At 46.6% G+C, this 20,847-nt stretch overlaps 1 protein-coding gene across 1 annotated transcript in view; it reads right to left on the reverse strand.

The window, feature by feature from the left end:
- Nucleotides 1–2,671: 2,671 nt before the first annotated feature.
- Nucleotides 2,672–20,847, reverse strand: part of SFRP1 (secreted frizzled related protein 1) — a 40,569-nt gene continuing 22,393 nt past the window's right edge. The window contains exon 3 of the mRNA XM_080660998.1: nt 2,672–6,187. Within this exon, the coding sequence (XP_080517124.1) occupies nt 5,865–6,187 (323 nt within the window). The 3' untranslated portion in view covers nt 2,672–5,864. The remainder of the gene's footprint in view (nt 6,188–20,847) is intronic.

The following is a 20,847-nucleotide window of genomic DNA, read 5'->3' on the forward strand; positions in this document are numbered from 1 at the left end:
GAGATTTGTAACCGGGGGAGCAATGGGCAGTGGCAGCTCATCCCAGGCTAACCTGCTGACCCTGTTCTCAAGGCCCTCTTTTCTCTGACTTCCTAGTGAGCCAAAGCAGCCCAGCCTAGGCTCTCCTGTTGGTTCTTCTGTGCTAAGCCCTCCCTTGTTTTACTCTCCTCAGTTTGTTGGCCAGTAAGTTCTTGCTTGCTTTGCTGCACTTTGTCTCTGGATTGAAATATTTCCTTCAAGAAGACAAGAACGAGGTCTTATCTCTCCAGTAACCCTTCCACACTTTGATTTTCTTTCCAACCCAAAACATGGTTAATATTTTGATTCCCTAGGACAGTGGTCGGCAAACTGCGGCTCGCGAACCACATGTGGCTCTGTTGACTAATGAGTTTGCCGACCACTGACCTAGACTCTCGATTCCAATAATTACAGGCTGTTGTTGTTCCTTGTGATTAAGCCCCCATCCAGTGGTCGGCAAACTCATTAGTTAATAGAGCCGCAAACCATGGCTCGCAAGCCGCATGTGGCTCGCGAGCTGCCGTTTGCCGACCACTGCCCTAGGAGAGGGGCCCTGTGTGGGCACTCCGGAAATGGCTTTATTACAATAGGAGGGAGCAAGAACACTGCTGAGTCTTGGCAGCCCTTCTTGCTTGCCCCTTAGAGCCTGCTACTCCAAGTGTGCTCTTCAAATGAACCCGGTAGGGTCAGCCTCTCTCCACAGCAGGAGCCCATCCGAAATGCAGAACTCCAGCCTGGCTGGCATGGCTCAGTGGTTGAGCATTGACCTTTGAACCAGGAGGTCACTGTTCGATTCCTGATCAGGGCACATGCCGGGGTTGTGGGCTCAATCCCCAGTGGGGGCATTCAGGAGGCAGCCGATCAATGATTTTTTTCTCATCATTGATGTTTCTATCTCTCCCTCTCCCTTCCTCTCTGAAATCAATAAAAAATATTTTTTAAAAAAGAAAGAAATGCACATCTCCAGCCCCACCTCAGACCTATGGAGCGGAATCTGCATTGTAACCAGGTCTCCAGAGGACTCACATGCATATTAAAGTTTGCGAAGCACTCGTTGGAGAGCCAGACATACCCAGTGATAAAGGAGTTAGGCTCAATCTCTCCCTTGTGTATCTGACTTCTATTAACTAATACTTAGTAAGAGTAGCTCAGAAAACTTCAGAAAGGGCTGCAGTAATATGAAGTGTGTGGATAGAGAAAAGGGAAATGCCCCCAAAAATCTTTCATCCCCAGCCACTTGTCCTACTAGCATGTTTTACAAAGTAAGACCCAGTGGAGTTCAGGCACCTGGATAACCTAGAGTGCTAGTTCTAAGTGCAGAGTCCAGGGCCCCATGGCAAACCTAGATGGAACCCAAACATCTGGAGGGTGGGAGCCAGGTATTGCATGTTAGCAAGTTCCCCTCGATGATACGAACTGAGATTTAAGAATGATTCTCCCTACGTCCTTTGATTACTATTTGATGACGGGTACGGATTTCCCTTTCTCGGGAACAAACATGAAATGTTGGCACCTCTGGATTCATGGTGGGGAGGTGACATTAGAAGTGAGGCCAGCCTAAATTGGATAATATAGTGACTGGCCCTTCACCTCTTTCTGCCCCTAAGTAGGTGAGCACTGGTGTGATTCCCTGAAGAGATGTAGTGCTATAGAGATTGAAGGCAAGGCTGCTGTTTGGGTGGGGCCAGCATCTTAGACACAAGGTTCCAGCACCCCTTGGACACCCCAAACTCCTGGGCAACTTCACTCTTTTGCTGATTTATTTTACAAAAATGCAAATAGCAATGGGAAACCATGGGCCATCCACACCCAGCCTAAAAGACATTTTCCTTTTTATGAGTCACAGGGGAACTGAAAGGAAATGCCAGTATTTGCCTTGGCTGGGCTAGCGTATCAATAGTTCACCAGTCAGGTACACTAGATGAGAAAACCTTTCCATACTGAGTGCAACTTTAGTGGACTTTTTACAATCCCCATACCATGCCTAGAAAATGGTCTGTGGTTAGGTGTGGTTTTGTGTGATGGAGTATTTGCTCACTTGTAGGTAAAATTGCCAGCTGTCTGAGGTTTGGAAATGCCTTGTTAATCAGGGATGACATCAACTGAAGCTGTCATTGTAATTGCTTAAGAAGTCGCATTGAACAACTCCTTAGGCAAGAAGCATATAACCTAACATGAAACAGCATGGGCCTGGTCAGGGCCACACTGTGGGAGCCCTGGGTTCTAATTCCAGCAACGCCCAAACTCTTACAATGTCTCATCTTAGCTTCTCCATCTGTAAATTAAAATGGTCCCTCAGGGGTCTCAGGGTCTGAGGGGCAAGAGCATCTGAAACCAGAAAAAAACTCAGGCAGGGTTGAAAAATACATTCTTGTAGAGCAAGTATTTGACCTTCTTTCTGATCTGAAACACACACAACCAGGAGAAACACACCTGGGAGTTATTCATGGGAGCAGATGATAAACGAGGGATGGGGGTGAAGGCGGCCTGTGGTGCCCCCAGCTTTTCCAGCCCACCCATGCCCAGCTACTCCTTGCAAGTCATGACACGGAGGCCAGAAAACATCACTGAAAAAATCAGGAGTGGGGTAAGTCTGCAGTGGAAGAGGGTGAGTGGTGTACTATTGAGGGGGAAAAGTCACAACTCACATGATCATTGATAATTGAGTGATTTTAGTCAAGTGAATATTGATACATGGCAGGAAAAGCATGAAAATAAAATGAACACATACGGGAATTACTATTAACATAAGTGATAACATCAAAACATCTGGTAAAAATGCAGTTTAAAAAAAACAACACAAATGAAATGGAATGTAAAACATTTTCACAGTATTCAAAGCTTTTGTAAGAGATTTAGACTCTAAAAGAGGAGTGCTACAGGAAGGAACTAGAGGGAACAAATTTTGTCTGTGTCCTATGTATCTGCGGGTAACAGGTCGGGATGGCCAGTACCTTATTCTGTGGGAGTTACCGAAGGTGTGCTTCTAAACAGATCGTCTGAGCCCACCACATCTGTACAGTTACAATAGGGCAACTAGTTACCTGGAGTGTGAGGAGAAACACAGCCTCTAGGTTTGGGAAAAGGTGTTTCTATAATTTACAGATGCAAATGAAAACCGGAGCTCTGATTGGATCCCACCTTGGTGCTAATTCAGTGGCACTGAGAGCCAAGTGTCCTACCGGATATTCTAAAAGTAAAATGTTCCTGGAATTCTCGCCTCCCTTCCTATCTTCTAAGATAATTACTAATGTTTTCCAAAGATTGAGCTGAGTTCTGCCAATGACATCACAGGATTCTACCCAGAATGATTATCTGAAACCTGTACAAACAGGACCTTTGCACTAGCAATAATTACATCACACACACACCTCCTCTTTTGGGAACCGATGACCAAGCCAATGAGTCTGCACATTGGTTTTGTTATGGCCTTTCTTGAGCAAATCAAAGGTTTGGGATAACAGTGCAGATTTGGGCCCACAGCCTCCCTTTGCATCCTGAAATCGCTGTGTTGTACACAGAGCTGGTGGGTGTCTCAAATCCACAGTAAACCTCAAAGTCCTGGGACACTGTGGTTGGGGTAAATCCAGCTGCAATTCATATTTCCAATTTACTTTGAACCTTTTCTAAAAATGTCACCTTCTACCTGAGAATTCCCATTTAGAGGGTTGCACAGCACGGCCACCTATTATTCTTCCATAATCTCTCTGCTGTAACTGCGAATACCCCACACAGACCCCTCTCCCAAGGCCGCTGCCTTGGAATGAGGGTCCTGTTGCATGATGCTCTGTCAAAACGAGCAGATACATCAAATACATACGTTCAATGAACTTTTGAGCTAATCAACCAAATCTAAGACCCAGATCCATGCACTCATGAAATTGCTCTGAATTTCAGTTGACAATAGGGAAGTAGAATATTTCTAATTAACTAATATATATACACACGTTTTTTAAAACTATCCAAAATTACAGGCAAATCATTTAAGATCCTTCCCCAACACTTTGATTAAAGTTTGGAGAGAACCAAAAAAGGTATTAAAATGATGGGATCCCTAATTGTGAGAGGTTATTTACATCAGGATAACCCTCAGGTAGGTAACGAAGTTGGCAGGCCGATTTTTCAGTCTGGATACTTCGGACGTTAACAGCATGTTCCACTGTTTCTGTGTCGGGCCAGGACGGCGTGGGCAACACTTGCCGTCCTCTCTGCAGCACCCACATTGGGTGTAACCACTCGCCCAGAGGGACAATTGCTAAAGTCTTTGAGGTTTTACAGAGAATTAAGAATCAGGCTTGGGGAAGAAATTAGCATTGATTGTTTAGAATTGCTTCCTATACACTGAACAAGAGGAATGAAGTTGCTTAAGTGAACAGGTTTATGTACATCATTTATTAAACAGAAGGCTTTGAGAAATACCTAGGGAAGTCAGAAAAAACTGCAGAGGTATGTTGCCTTTGAAACTCCCTCCTTGAGTGGGGAGACACTTGTGGCTTAACTTTCCCTCTGCAGAAATAAAAATAAAAATTTTTAATGCAGGAGCACATGCAGCCTGGCTGTTCTGAATGTCTTTGACCTGTTGAAAGGAATCCATTTCTTCACAGGAAAGAAAGGAATGGGAAGCACTGAGTTTTGAAGAGCGTTGTGTTGGAGCAATCCAGGACTCCTCAGGAGGGAGGACCCACGGCTATGCACCAGCTACATCCACCTCCCACCCAAAATGCCGAGCGATAGCACCGCTCCGCCAGAAAGTAGCCTCAGATGCACAAGAGACCTTGGTCTTAGCACACCTTTCAAATGCTCAGTGTAGACTTTAAAAAAAATCCTTGAAAAGTAAGTGGGTTTTTTCAGTTGTTCTTCTTTAAGAAAATGTGAAATGAACAGTTGACATTAGAATACTGATCTCTTCACCCAATTACAGTTCACCGGGACTAACAATTTGCTGGACTGTTCTAAATTTTTCTTTTCTTCTCTTATGCTTTTTAAAAACCACTAACCAAGGCCTTTGGGGTCTGAAAATAGTCATCTCTCTCAGCCATGGGCCTGGTGCCATGGCGTTTCCCTTTCCTCACACAAAGGCCAGCACGTGCTGCCCTCCCCATGTGTGGGGGTTCGATCCTGACTGAGGCGGATGTCAGCTGTCACTCCCATGGCATCTGAGACTGGCTGATTCGTAGCAAAAGGCAGTCCCTTGGGAAGCAGGGCGGACATGGCCTCCCTTTGTTGTCACTGCTACATACTGTGTGCTTATCTTCCCTGCACCTCCTGCTCCCTGGAACTGATGTGAAGTTGTAAGTGTGGTGGGTGTCCATGTCTGCCTAAAGCAGACAGGAAATTACCCTGGAACCGAAAGCAACATGTCTTCCCAATAGTTAGAATTTCCTAGTTCCAAAGGAATCGATTAGCTGATCAACCCACAAGCGATTTGTAATGACACAAAGCAAGTCATGGGGCTTAGTGCTTGCTGCTGTCTCTTACATTTTGCCTAATCCCTTCTTTGGTGTGGAAAATTTTTATATTTTTAGTGAGTGTGTCTCTGGTGGACTGTGTCTCTGGTTGAATGGTTTTGCACCTCCTTATACTCAGTGACATGCGGCTCCAGACTGGAGATCAGACAAGACTTCCTAATCTAACGGGGTTTCCCTACCTGGGCGTGCGGCTTTACATACTGGCTATACTGGGGCTGGAGGGAGTGTGGAGGGAAGAGTAGGGATGCTGCAAGAGGAAAGCCAATGGGATTACAACGTTCTCTACCCACAGAAGCAGTGAGTTTCAGCGTTGTCTGCTCAGCCCCACCCCTCACCCCAACCCAGGGCTCCCGCCCCAACCCACCCTGCCCGTGAGCTTCACTTAAAGACCGACTGGAAAGTGGGACACTCGTGATTTTTCATTTTCTTCATGAAGTTTTTGAATTCCTTGTTTTTCTTGTCCCACTTGTGGATGGCCGTCAGCAGGTACTGGCTCTTCACCTTGCGGCCCATGATGAGGAAGTGGTGGCTCAGGTTGTCCAGCTGGTGGCAGGGGCAGTCGGCCCCGTTCTTCAGGTACAGGACAAGCTTCTTCAGCTCCTTCTTCTTGATGGGCCCCAACTTCAGGGGCTTCTTCTTCTTGGGGATGATTTTTTTGTCACCATTTTCTTTCTTTACTTCTTTTATTTTCATCCTCAGTGCTACAGTGGGTGAGGGCAGGGAGGTGGGAGGAGAGAAGGGGAGAGAGAATTTTAGAACACAGCTTTTCGTGTACAACAATAACCCAAACCTATGGCTGAAGAGGAGGGTGGAATGAAAGGCAAACAGCAGGCAAAAGGAGACAGTTTTATAAATAAATAAATAAATAAATAAATAAATAAATAAATAAATACCAACGGCTCAGTTAACTGATTCTGTCCCCCTAGTTTTGTGGTGCCTACCAGTTGCTGCAAGGTGCAATGAGTCTCAAATATATTTTCAAAACCAAAACACATTTCTCTTTTTTAAAACTCAGTGACTTAGAATATCACACAATGCTTTGAGAGAGGGAGGGGATCATATAATCCAATATAATCCATATAATCTAATGATTTAGACTCTGGAGTTAAAGAGAAACCCTCAGGGTTGTGTTCTTTTTATGTTATTGGTTTAGTTTTTTTAACATCCAAGGGTCATAAAATCCCTCAAACGTTGTGTCCTCTGAATAAAACAAACAGAATCTATGTGTGCACACCCAACAAGGGAAAGTGCTTCAAACTGTCATGCTCAAGTGCATTAAACATCAATGTCCAGCTTCAGCATTGGGAAAATCAGGGCCCCCACCAGAGTGCCTTTTAAGAAGTTTTGACAGCAGGTACCGCTGAGGTCTTGTCAACCACTAATCAGCCTCCAGCGGCTGCCATGAATGTTCTATCCATTGAATAGACCCACACAGAACCAAACTTCCTGGTAGATTAGAGCAAGTCCTGGTGGAGTCCTGATAGATAAATCAAAGTAATGAACTCTCAAGTCCAATCTAGTACATGGGCTGCTTCTGTTCTCAGCACATCCCCCTGCAGAAAGGGAAAGTCCATCAACTTGGCTTTCTCTCTTCTTTGTCATTATAGACCCTGAGTTAACATTATTTTAATGCTAACGTGTGGACCAGATACTTTAGTGATGGCTGCACAGCGTCTCTGGATGAAGATAAATCAGTGGGACGGCATTTCTCTAAGCGGTCAGTGTGGTAACACAGCATGGCTGTTATAGTCCACTCCCCTCTGAGGCCAGCCAGCCCCTGTATTCCCAAAGGAGTTGGAAATCATTTTCTAGATGCTAGTCACCAGACAATTTGTACATCCTCTGAATTCTTCTGAGTTCAAAATTACTCAGCCCCCTCTTTTTAATAACACAAGCTCCCACCCACAAGCCATGAGGAATGACTTGAATCTGAACTAAATAACAATAGCTAACAATTATGAAAGCATATGGCATGCCTACGAGTATGCTGAGCATTTCCATGCATTTCCTCAATTAAACCTAACATCTCCATGAGGAAGGTGCCATTACTTCCCCCAACTAACAGATAAGAAAAAATGAGGCATAGGGGTCACCTTGCCCGAAGTCACTAATCCTAAATTGAAACGCTTGTCTGAATGTGCCCTTTTAATCACTGTGCTGCCCATGCTGACTCTATGGTTGCAAAATTCTTCATAATGAACCCGAAACTTAGAGTACTGATGAAATGGACCAAGAAAAAAGGGGGAGGGACTCAGACTCCTTTCCCAGTTTCGCCCACATTTCAAAATGACCTACTTAAGAAATGGTAAGAGTTCCTCCCGGTTGAAAGAGACTGTTGTGGCAGAGGAAACAATGCATTCGTGGCGGCTTTATAAGTTAATATTTAGTTGATTAGAAAGCACCCCCTTGGCCTAACCCAAGAATAAGGAGGAGAGAAGAAATTGTCCTAGGTACAATCTTTAATGAATGAGTCAAAGTCAGTAAATTAAACATGGCCCCACTGCTTTCTTTTTCTTACAAAAGGATTCCAGATTTGCAGCCTACTTAACCCCATAGAATATCCTAGACTGGGTGTCGCTTATGAAATGCCTCACTCCCAAGGGTGGCAGAAGGTTCAGGATCTGGGCACCCGGCAGCAGAATGCTCTCTCACTGAGGATTAGCATTGACCTCACAGGCTGGTCCAGGCTTCCCCACACACATGGGAGGGAGTTCCTTTCTTTAGCTCTCCCCCGAACCTGAACCAGCCATTGGCCCTGATTATGCAGGGGAGAGTGCAGAATAGAAAGTGGCAGAACGCCCCCCCCCCCCCCCCAGGACCTAACCCCAGACATGCCCAAACAGGCCCCCACCTGGATAAGCTTTCCTTGTAGGCTTACAGCCCTTGTACCTGGGGCTCACTTGAGAAAAGACCTTGACTGTTCTAGTCTGTGGCTTGCTAAATAAGAAAGGTTCTCAGCGGGGTTGAGTGAGGAACCAGCCAGAGGAGACTCACTGCTCAGGCCCAAACAGAGTAAATGGGACTAGGAGAAACCACACAGAAAGGCAGCAAAGAATACTGCAGGGAGACAAGGCAGGCAGAACAATTCTTCTTTCACCAGACCCACCAAAAGGTGGCCCCACGTGTTAGATGAATCTCAAGCTACTTCCCAAAGTCGAAGGCTGGAAACCAAGCATTGCCCTCTGAGTGATCAATTTCATCATCAGGAGAGGTGAATGCATGCCCTCTGACAATGCAGGCGCCTTCTTTTCTACACAGACGTGAGCCATCCTTTCTTAAGTTCTCACCATACCATATGGCGCTCTGTGAGCACAGGACAGGTGCTGTCGGTGTGGCTCCTGACTTGGTGCTCACAGCATCCATGTGTAGAATCTGCATTATTATTTTTTACAATCAGGGAGAGGACTCGGGTTAAGTAATAAAATACGCGGCCTCCATTTGTGAGAGAGAGAATCAGAAGTAGAATCTAGCCTAACCCCGCTCTTTCCTACTATACCATGACTGGGTTTCAAATGACATTGCTTCAGTGGAAATTATCTCACTCTTTTGAGTGTATTGCCTTTAATCACAACTCAAATCAAAAATTAATGGTCCTTTGCCATGACCGTGTAAAGGAATTTAGTTTACATAAGTGGGGGGACGGCACGGGGAGAGGGGAAATCAAATGATGGAAATGTGTTCTGCATTAGACTCTTTATTCCTTGCCATTTGGCTCACTTTCTTTTTTGAGGTGGGGAAAGTAGGGAAGGAGGAGGCACATCTGGCCAGAAATTACTAACATCTTTCCATCTTTCAAGGGTTTATTTTAGGGATGCAGATTACCAGCAATGTTTGGATAGGCGATTAGCTGTCCGCGGTTGATTTCCCTGTGCCTGTGGTTACGTGGGCAACCCCCCACCATGCCTCATCCAGGGACTGCTGGGACAGGGGTGGATGCTGGCCCAGGAGCAGTTTGGGACTGATCCCCTCCCTCTCCCCTCCCAGGCCCCCAATGCTGACAGTGCTTGGCCCCCAGGAGCTACGCCCCTGGACTGTGTTCTCAGTTTGCAATGCACCTGGTGGTGGTGGGCAGGGAGGAGACGCCCCAGGAGGCAGCAGCTGGTGTGATGGAGTCTTGGGTCCTGGGTTCTAACTGTGTGACCACAAAAATCTGGTTTTGGGCTTTCTGAGTCTCTTCTCCATCTACAAAGTGTAGAGTGAAGTCTGCAGACCTAGCAGCACTACCATCCGGAGGCACCAGGCTGGGCATTCTGGGGGTGGGGGTGTGGTGGGGGAGCCAGCAAAGCTCATCTCCAGCATCCCCACACGGCTCTTTCTTCTCTGCCCTCCTGGTGAGCCCACTCACCTGGGGGAGAATGCTATAACGGTCTCAGGCCCTTGACCTCAGCTACCTGTAACAGCTAGACTCCGAACTAAAACAAAACAAAACACTTCTCTGGGGTTTTTGTTGTTTATTTGTAGCAACAATTTAGCATCCTTCAAGAGTAGAATATGACTCCACCCTTCAGCTCACCAGTCACTGCGAGCAAGAATCCAGAGACCTAGAAACTGAGAAAACCCCAAATTTAAGGCCACAGTTAGAAGCTTTCTCAGAAATTTTAAAATAAATAATCCTTTATATTCAGGTAGACCCTTAAAGCTTCATTCCACTTCAGTCACCCAAGCCATATATTTTTCTCCCAAATTACACTTCCTTGGTATGCTTCCCATGAGGCTTGGCCATATTTCTGAGGCTGAAATGAGAATAGAAAACTCATTACACTCTAGGCAAACCCATCTTCAAAACCATCTCTTCCTCCTGATCTGCTTATACTAATGGTGCCACTATTCTTCCAACAACCTAGACAGGGCACTTGGATGTAGAGCAACTTTTAGCCAAGGGCTAGTCGTTTACACAGCAAATCTGATGGGAAAGGTGGGGATGGGGCTGTTAGGAATCAGATTTGTGACTCATCTGGTTACAGAGAGTAGTTACAATGAAGAGTAAAGGACAGAAAAGAGAACGGGGGACCCCTGAGAGCACCTTCACAAGGGGAGGAAGGGTTATTACAAAAGTCATCGCAGGCAGATGGGAAGCCAGGCAGCCCGGTGTCTCAGAAAGCACCAGGGGAAGGTGTTTTGAAGGGAGAAAGTGCTCCTTGACCCAAAGGCTGCAGAGTTTAAGAACGAGTGTGAGACTCCATCCCTCGCTTTGGCAATCAGGCGATCCCTGAAGACCTGTGGGAGGCCAGAATCCCAAGGGGCGAGGGTGAATTCCAGAGAGCTAAGCACCAGTGGGAAGTGGAAAGGAAAGGTATGCCACACTGACAACCACCAAGCTTCTGGAATGTTTGTGTGGATTTACCACTGGCCACTTCTAGCCAAACATATCAGAACGAGCACACGCAATCATTTCCACTCCTTTCCGAAGTCAGTTTAAAATTATAGTGAAAAAAGTTATAAACACATGAAGGAAAACGGTAAAGGAAGCAAGAACATATCTACATTGAGTGTAATAGAAAGCAAATGGATGGTGGAACCTGGCTTGACAGGGAGAGGGAAAGCTGAAACCTAGCTGCCAGTCAGGAACAAGTTGATCCTCACGGCAGGACCCAGAAACGCTTAGGAACTGGGGCCACTGGGTGCTTCTGCACCCCATTACAGAGGCTATATTAAACAGAGGCACTGGTAAAAAGTCTGTATAAGGACACTCAGATCTATTGGTCTGGGCCATAAAGCCAGGTGACTGGCCTTCACCAGCAGCAGCCAAGAGCTTGATTCTCTCCAGAAAGTTTGAACCAGAAGACAGTGGGCGTGGCTACACCAGACAGGAGGACAGGGTAGTGAGGTGCTACATGGGGAGTAGTGAGACCCTCAGGTCTTAGAACACTACATTTATATCCCCCAGTCAGGGAACTGAAGGGTTTCCATCTAAAGAAGCTAGAAGCCCAGAAGGAAAGACCTACAGCTCCCACAGGAAGCTAAAATGAGGCCCCACAAAGAGCTTCCAATTTAGCGCTTCACTCTTAAATTCAAATGGCCAGCCAAGGACCCGAGGACATTGAAGGAAGCCTCTAAATGTGAACTACGGGAGACCAAAACATACAAAACAAATCAGGAAAAATAAATAAATCAGAGATAACAGAGACAATGTAGGGAGCATAAAAAAAAAAAAAATCTTGTACAAAGATAATATTAGATAAGATATTGTAGTCATAAAACCAAAACAGAAAGCTATTAAAAGACATGTTTAGAGAACAGAAAGAGTACTTGGAAATTTAAAATATAAGAGCAGAAGTAAAGAATGCAATACAAGTGCTTTAAGGTAAGGCTGAAAAAATTCCCTAGAAAGATAAACAAAATGACACAGAGATGGGAAACAAAAGAAGAAAGATAAGATAGAGGGTCAATCCAGGAGTTAACATCTGAATAGAAGGCATTATAGAGAGAACCAAGAATATGAATGGGAGAAAATATCAAAGAAATAATACAAGAAAACTTCCCAGAAATGAGGAGCATGAGCTCTCAGGTTAAATAGTCCCCAGCTCAATGAATCGTGACATCTGGGAACACCGGGGATAAAAAGAACTTTTAAAATCCTCTAGAGAAAAAGAGAGTGTACCTCTAATACAAAGGAACAGGCATCAGAATGGCACTGGATTTATCAATAGCAACACAGAAGCTAGAAGATAACGGATCAATGTCTTTAAAATCCCCACATTAGATATGGAGCCTATCAATCAGCATGTAAGAGCAGAATAAAGACATCTTCAGACATTCAATGATTAAAGAAAAATTATCTCCCACATGTCTTCTCTTAGGAAACCACTCCCTGGTGTACCCTATAGAAAATGCAGAACAAGAAGACACAGAATTCAGAAAACCAAAGATCTAACTTAAAATAAAAGCAATGGAAGTCAGAATGGTTTTTCCAGAACAGCTATGTGGCAGGCCTAAAGCTCAGCCAGTCCAGACTGAAACAGGAGGAAAGAGACGTGCAGATTACCTACAGAGAAGTTGGGGGCTGGGTTCATAATACAAACATTAGAACTGGGAAAATGAAATGAGGCAATTAGCAACTCAAGGGAAAACACAAAGATGTACAGGACATATAAATGCAGTACACTACATGGTTCAGCTGCAGATAATATTCAAATAATTAGAATGAATTAAACATTGAATATGAACTTAACCAACAATGTAATATAACTATATTTGGGAGAACTGGGGAGACACTATAAAACAGATAAATGTTTAACTTCAATAACAGGAAATAAATAATGTCTAAAAATTAAAATTAAGAAAAACCATGTTAAATATCACAAAAAATTACTAAAATTTTACCTCTAAGTTGTGAGGATTAGTGGTGGAAGGCCTGGGGCAAGGGACTGCAGTTTTTTTATTACTATTTGACTTTTTTAACTGTATTTATTATAAAGCAAAAAAACTTAAAATTGTAAAAAAAAAGTGTATAGTCTCTAAATAACTTAAAATATACATGAGTCATAAAATGTGAGATCTTAAAAGAAACACAAAGATTACATTTCCAAGTCCTCCACTGTCCCTTTAACTAGAGAAGCTTGTCAGTAGCTAGGGCTTCTTTAAGGCTTATGTTTGAGTGAGAATTCTGCTTTTTCAAGTGCTTTTGGGGGAAAGGGGTTGGCCCTAATCAATCTAATCAATCCCCATCATTTTTCAGATAAAAAACCAATTAGGGCCCTAGCTGGTTTGGCTCAGCGGATAGAGAGTCAGCCTACAGACTGGAAGGTCCCAGGTTCGATTCCAGTCAAAGGCACATGCCCGGGTTGCAGGCTTGATGGCAGCCGATCAGTGGTTCTCTCTCTCATCATTGATATTTCTATCTCTCCCTCTCCCTTCCTCTCTGAAAAAAAAATATATATAAAACAACAACAATTAGGTTAGAATCCGAATTATTTCCTTTGAACTGGAAGGGATGTTAAACCTAGTTCAACTGATGCTCAAAGTATCTTGCCCAAGATCATACAGACGGAGGTTCCCGTAGCTCTGTGAGAACCTGCTCCCCGGCCTCTCCAGCAGAGCTCATCCCTTTATTCCATAGTTCCTCCAAGCAGAAAAGCAAGAGGGGATGAATGAGTCCAGGAAGATCCTGGGGACACCTGGACAGGCACGTGGGTCCATTTTCTCTAGTGGCTGCTCATGAAAAGCCATCCCACAGCAGATAACAGCACACACCCAGATCCCTAGTGACTTGCTTTTTTCCTCAATTGCTTTCTCTTGCAGAGAGGGCTGACGTTCCCAAACAGACGATTTGAGAAGCAGGCAGGTAAGACTGGCAAACTCTGTACCAAGTGGCCTGTTACCAGCCCCTTGGATCGGGAGAAGCCCACAGATGGGCACACGGGCATCAGCTCTGTGGCCTTGGCTCACGCTCCTCATCCACACAGAGCCTGCAGATGAAAAAGCCCGTTCAGATAACAAGACCTCGCTGAGCCTTAAAACAGAGAGGGCCTGATTTTCTGCTTCCTGCCCCATTTTCACAAATCTCTTGGGTGGGCATCCCTGAGGCAAAAAGTGCCATCGTCCCCAAACCCAACTGAGCCTATGAGATTGGGTAACAGCGCTGGGTAAAGGCTGGGCTGTGAGAAACTGCAGCCTCCTTCCAACTCTCAGCAGAGGGTCTGGGCACCGTGGCGTACTGGCTTTGAGGCATTAGGGCCAAATGAGTCTTGCTGACAAAGGCCCCGCAATGGAGGCTTAACAGACCTCTCTGTGCCCAGCAGGAGCCAGTGTTTGGCACCATTAACTCGTTTAGCAAAGAAAGGAGCTCGCACTTGGTCACAATAACTCAGCCTCACTCCCCTGACCACAAACCACACGCTGCATACTTACATGCATTTACTGACTGCAGGACATGCATTACAAAAAAAAAAAGGAAGAAGAAGAAAGAAAAGAAAGCAAAAACAAACCCCACCCCCAAAAGACTGAAAGCAGCTTACTTTTCCTCTCATTTACAAAAACAGCAGATGTAAAAAATGCTTCCTGGGTACTTACTTGGGGCAAATTAATTGATGTTGTTCTGTTTTCTGGACCCCTGACATCTTAGGGAGGTGTGTGTGTGGGGGGGGGGGGGGGGGCGCGGCGGAGAGGAGGAAAGTGGAATTTGCAACTTTACAGGCTCCTCCCCAACACACACACACACACACACACACACACACACACACACACACTCAACACAGCGGCACTGAGGTCAGCCAGCCAGGATGCCGCTGCCTAATTGCATGATTTCATGGACTGTGTTAAGTCCCCACTGGTTTAAGCTAATGGTGCAAAACGAAAACTCCACTTTAAGAGCAAAGAGCTCCTGGAGTGGTTTTATTTGAGAAGACGTGTGCATTGGCAGCCCTGGCAGCAGGGGCCTGGGCCTCAGAGTGGGACAAAGAAGAGCTTTGGGCCCCCTCTTTCCAGGAAGCTCTGTATCCCTCCTCCCCACCTCTCCAAGCAGGAGGCAGAGGAGAATGGGAGAATCGCTTAAATAAAGTCAATCACTAGGATTGATTGAATCTTGGCTCCAAGTCTGTGCGAACCTGCCAAGGCAAACAGTTTTCCTGCCACAGGGTCACTGTTTTCCATTCCTCTCCATTCCACCCCCTACTGTTCACACAAATGGCAAGCTGGAGTGTGGAATGGCCTCTTGGAAGGAATAAAGTGGGGAGTGGGCTTTGCAAACCAATGAACAGGAAAAGCCATGAGCTACCCCTGAGAGATGCTTACTGTTGGGAGGGGTCCTCAGACTTCAGTGTCATCAGAATCACCTGGAGGACTTGTTGCAGGTGACACTTGTTACAGGATGAGCCACCCCCAGAGCTCTGATTGGTAGCAATGGGATGGGGCCCAAGAATTAGCATTTCTAACAAGTTCCCAAGTGATATTGATGCCGCTGATCTGGGGACCACACTTGAGAGCCACTGGTTCAGAGTTTGAGGGGTGGGGATAAGGTGGGCTTTCTGATTTGTCACCGTAGCTACTCACAGTGGTCCAATCTGAGGACTCTGTTGGATGGTGTTTAAGCATGCTGGCAGCCCAGGACAGTGCTCCAAACTCACAGAAACTCAGGCTGAGTTCAGCAAAGGCCGACATGGGCATGTCCAAGGACCAGCGGACTTCGCGCGAGCTGTCTAGCACTGTTCTCAGAATTGCAGGTCTAGAGGCCCCTAAACCTCAGTGGTGGATTCGCAAAGTTGGGAAAACAAAAGCTTTGACAACAAAGAGGTGCACATTTCAGAGGAAAGGACTCTTAAGTCCAGAGTCAGCAGAATTGGGCCTTTTTGTGCAAACTGGGGTAAATCGTTTTATTTCCCTGGGTCTCTAGCCATTTGGACCACTTAATCTCAATGTCCATCCCAGCACTGGCAACCTTTCTAAATCTTCCTATTTCCTTTCTGTCTTGAAATTCACACAAGGAAAAGCACCCCCCACCTCAGGTGATAACTGCTACCCCCGTCTTCTCACACCACCCGGGAACCTTGCTTACATGGAGCACAGCCCAGGACTAGAGTGAACACAGTTGTATAAGAGTCCAGTCCTGGCTGTGAAGCTGTCTAAACTCAAAGACAGCCCCACCTCCACCCCTCCACCTCCCCACGCCCCCCCGCCCCCAAAAAGCATGTGACACACTCCAAGCACGATGGAGTGTCAGGTGTGTTCCCATTGGACAGATGGGAGAAGAGGCCTGGAGTGGGACAACACTCCAAACAACTGAGCCACACTGGCCACGGCTCTTCTCCCTTTTTATGTCTTAGTTGATCCTTCTGAAGACAGAGGGTACATTCCAACTAAACTTATAATACTTTTCCTACCCATCCTTCCAGCCAAGCCACAGACCATCTTCTCCTTGGAACCTCCCTTGCCTGGTCCAGCGATGGCCAGGGGAAAGGGCATTCTGGTATAACCGGATTCAGAGAGGGTCTCGCCCCTCTGAGTCATCACGGACTTCTGAAAAGTACCAAGCTAAGGACACAAAAAAGAAGCCTATGTCCCAAATCCTTCATTCCACCCCTGGCAGGATTCTCTCCGCAGCAGAAACAGGTTTCGCCATAGGCCTTGGCTCACCCACCCGATATTACGGTTCTTCCTACTGATCCATGTTTCCGACCCTACATATCTATCTAACTTTCTGCACTTTCATTTTCTGTTTCATTTTTCAGTCTTTCTAGGCTTTGTGTAAATAGCAGGGAGACTCAGAAGACCCAGTCGCCCAGGCAGCCTGCCCGTCTCTGGGGCTTGGCAGGTACTGAGGTTCAGTGGGAGCCTGAGCCACAACAAACACCCACCACCTCCAGGACATGGGGCAGTGCCCCGGCTTGATTACAAAGTTCCAGGAAGGGGTGACAGCGCACATCCGGTTCTCCTATCTCCCACCCACCAAGCCCTGCTGGAACAGATCTGCATCTGGTTGGATTACAACAGACACCAAACAGGGTGGAGGGGAGGCTGGTCTCCCGATGGTGACATCTGTCTTGGCCTGAGGTTGGTTTGGTTGAAGCCAAAAATCTAAAAAGTGAATGGGAGTCAGCCCCTGGTCCTAACTCCGAGCTGGCCGCCTCTTTACTTCCTGGGGTTTGCACCTCTGCCGAGCTCAGCAGGCACTTGCTCAGGGTGGCTGCTCAGGGTGCTGGGCAGCATCAGCCTAAGGCTGGATGTCCTGATTTCTGCTTCCAGGTCCTCTGACCTTCACTGACCTTGTCTTTCTCTCCGCCCATTTGGAGCCTCACACACAAGTGACAGGCAGAGGTCCCGGGACCTAAGGGGACAGTGGGTGCAAGGGAAATAAAGGCAATGGGAACACATACACTCCCACTCTGTGCTCTTCCTTCTCAGGAAAGCCACGTAAGAAGCGACAAAAACAAACATTAATCAGTGAACAAATCAACTTCCCCATGGCTCTGGAGGCCGTGGTGGCCCCAGAGGAGAACAAACAGCCCCAGGTCCAGAGGGGAGTCATATCAAGTCTGATGGATGAACAAGACTCAGAGTACCACCGAGACAGACCTTAGCAGGAAGCAGGTGTCCAAGCCACATGCTGGGGTCCTGCCCCCAACTCCTACCATTCAGGTGACAAATGCTTCCTGTGTGTTTCCACAGCTCCTGACTCCAGAGCTGGCAGGTCTCCTTGGTGCCCCGTTCCTACTAAAGACAGTCACAATCCCGGGCAATGGCTTGGAGCTCCGTGGTACAGTCCTGTCAGCGCCCAGCATCCCAGCAGGTGTGTCCACTTCTCACATCTCACATCTCCCCAGTTCCTTTCCCCAGTGCTACCTGCCAAGTGCTCCTATACCTTGTGCATGGGCCTTTGCCCCAGTCAGGGAACGAGGGGTGCCCCTCCTCCTGCAGCCCACCTCCAACACCTCAGGTATTGCCAGAGGGCACTCATCACACACCCCCACACAAGCCTCACCAGCAAGCTTCACTCTAGTACCAACCTGGAGAAGTCCCAGAGGTTGGGCAGGTCCTTCCTGGGTTTGCTAAGGACATGGAGTCCCAGCATCCCTCACTGTCTCAGCCTAGGAGGGTTGATGTGACAGCCACAGACAGGGGACGGTGGAAGACGAATGTCACCTTGACCACAGCTAGAGCAGCAAGCACAGTCACTTCAGAACACCAAATGCTTGAGCTCATGGCTACCATCTGAGGGTTTCAGAGAAGCTGGTAAGCGGGGAGGCATCTTGTCAACGGGCACGTGCTGTGCAAGCACTGGTACCAGTTTAGGTCCTTCATAGACAGATGTGCATAGAGAGGCACCGGATAAAGAAGAGCCATAGTGCCGATTTGTCATAAATGGAAGGTTTGCTGGGAAACCACCCCTAGTACAGCATGCACATCGTGGCTTATTGTGACAGGTAGCCTGCGGGACTGTGTGCAATGTTCGGAGGAAACTGGTGCACCTCCGGTCTGAAGCATTTCATGTATGTGTCCCTTCAGGGAAGAGGCAGCCTCAGGACCCAGAATTGCTGTGCAGTGTAGCGGACTCTTTTTCTGGAGAGAGGTAAGGGACTGATTCTCCCTCAGAGCCTCCAGGAGGAACAAGGTTTTGCACTCCTGCCCCCCCTGAACTGTCAGACACTAAACTTCTGTTGTATAAGCCACCTGGTGTGTGGTCACTTGCTATGGCGGCCCTAGGAAACTAACACACACCAAACTCAACCCCACTGCGTTATTGTCTCTCCACAGATGTAGCCAGTCAACTACGAGAAACATGAAGGGTTGGCTGGAATGTCTGATTCTGGAGGCCTGCCCATGCTGCCCTGGGTCTGACCTCAGGCAAGTCACTTGTCCTCTGAGCTTCACTTTCCTCAACCTAAAAAGGGGGGTAATAATACTTTCCACACCTCACAGGGTCATTAGTAGGCTCAGCATAAAAAATAAACTCATATGTAGAAACGCATTTTGAAAATGGCAAACTTACTCTTACTTTTAAATCTCTACTGTTTAGTACTTTTTAAAATTGTATATCATGTGAACATATTGCCTTTTTAAAACCAAATTACATATTCAAAACTAAATTTAAAAAGTATACTAGTATATGTGTAGATTTGTGTTTTTATTTACTCTTCATTCACCGATTCATTTATTTTATTCACCTAAACTTCTGCCCGATTTTTAAGGACCCCTCTGCCTTCAGGAGAAGTAGAAAAGTACAAATAGTTTTCTACTGTGTTTAGGCCAAATAACTCTAGCTTTAGAATGTTGGTTCATTTTCCCCCATGGTCTTTCCAGAAACTCTCTGTGACCATCTATGTACGATCTCATTGTTCTTCATCCTACTCCCTAAAGAGTGAAGGTGCCGACTATTTCACAGTTAAGAGCACTGCTGAATTTCAATCCTTGCTTTGCATTATGTGACCTTTAACTCCATGCTCCCTGCCACTTCTCCCTCTCTTTCTACATTTAGATTTTAATACCTTTACTTCTTGAGCTTCAGGACACAGCCACATCTTTGCTTCTTTCCTTTGCTCTAACAAAAAGTATGTTTCCCGGACATGTGTTAGAATTAGAGAGACTACTGGGTGGCAACTGCCTGTGTCTCATCTTCCTGGCCCTCTTCAATTTTTGTGGGTTCTCCCTGTAAAATGAGAATGCAATGGCCTTTTTCCTAGAAATATATCAAGTCCCCCATGCCAGACAGACCTGGTGGTGCACAGGAAACCCAGTGAAACCATCCTTGGAAAGACAACGAGCAGGCACCAGGGGGCTTTCTCGGCCGTTCTAAAGATTTACTCAAAGGCAATCCAATGGAGGGATGAGAAAGTCAGACTGAAATCAGCAGCTGAGCTTGTAAAAACCTCCCAGATCAACACTACCTTTCTAGAAAGGAAAAAAAAATCATTACTCCAATTCTCTTATATCTATTGATTGGTTCAAATAGCATATAGAGTGGATGAGCATTTGTTCCTTTGCTCAGACTGACTGCTCTGTCCTGCCTACCCCTGGACACAGGTGTCCTTGTGGGGCCACAGCATAACTGGTAGCAGCACCCACCCGACCTCCAACACCACCAGGATTACCCGTTAGCATGAGCATGGAGGAACTCTCTGGAAAAACTAGAACCCTAAGATTACAGTGAGTGGGATCCATGCATACGCAGGAACACCTGGAGGAACTGCTGAGAGCCACATCACTGAGAGGACATGAAGCCAGTGAGACACCAGGAGGAATTACAGTCAGCTCATCAGCCCAGACTCAGAAGCAGGACCCGAAGGAAGGAGGGAATCGTGGCTCCGGGTGCAACACAGTGGCTACTGCACGGACCAGCCACGCTGGAGAGAAAATGTGCTGTGAAAAGACATCCAAGAGCTATTTCAGCCCGGCCACTGTGGCTCAGTGGTTGAGCGTCGACCTATGAACCAGGAGGTCACAGTTTGATTCCCGGTCAGGGCTCATGCCTAGGTTGCTAGCTCAATCCCCAGTAGAGGGCGTGCAGGAGGCAGCCAATCCATGATTCTCTCTGATCATTGATGTTACTATCTCTCCCTCCCTCTCCCTTCCTCTCTGAAGTCAATAAAAATAAATTTTTTTAATTGGAAGAAAAAAAAGAGCTGCTTCACTGGAGGCTGTAACGCTTCAAGACCCAGGTACCCTTGTGTAGGGCCCTCCCCCGGGGCACTCCTGTGGGCCTCTGAGCACTGGGAGCCCAGCCCCTGTAGCCTTCTGCAGTGACTGCCACCAAGCCTGGGGTGGGCAGGGAAGAACTCCAACAAAGGCGGGCTACCTGGCTAGCACAGTTGGGCTGAAAATGGCATCGTTTGTACCCACAGGTGGCCAGGCCAGGGGACATTTGGTAAAGGCCCCAATGTTCCATTCAGGAAGGATGGATAATCCAGCCCATCTTGCCTGAGGTCACATA

This window comes from Plecotus auritus (genome assembly GCF_963455305.1).
Source record: "Plecotus auritus genome assembly, chromosome: 3".
Classification (NCBI taxonomy): domain Eukaryota; kingdom Metazoa; phylum Chordata; class Mammalia; order Chiroptera; family Vespertilionidae; genus Plecotus; species Plecotus auritus.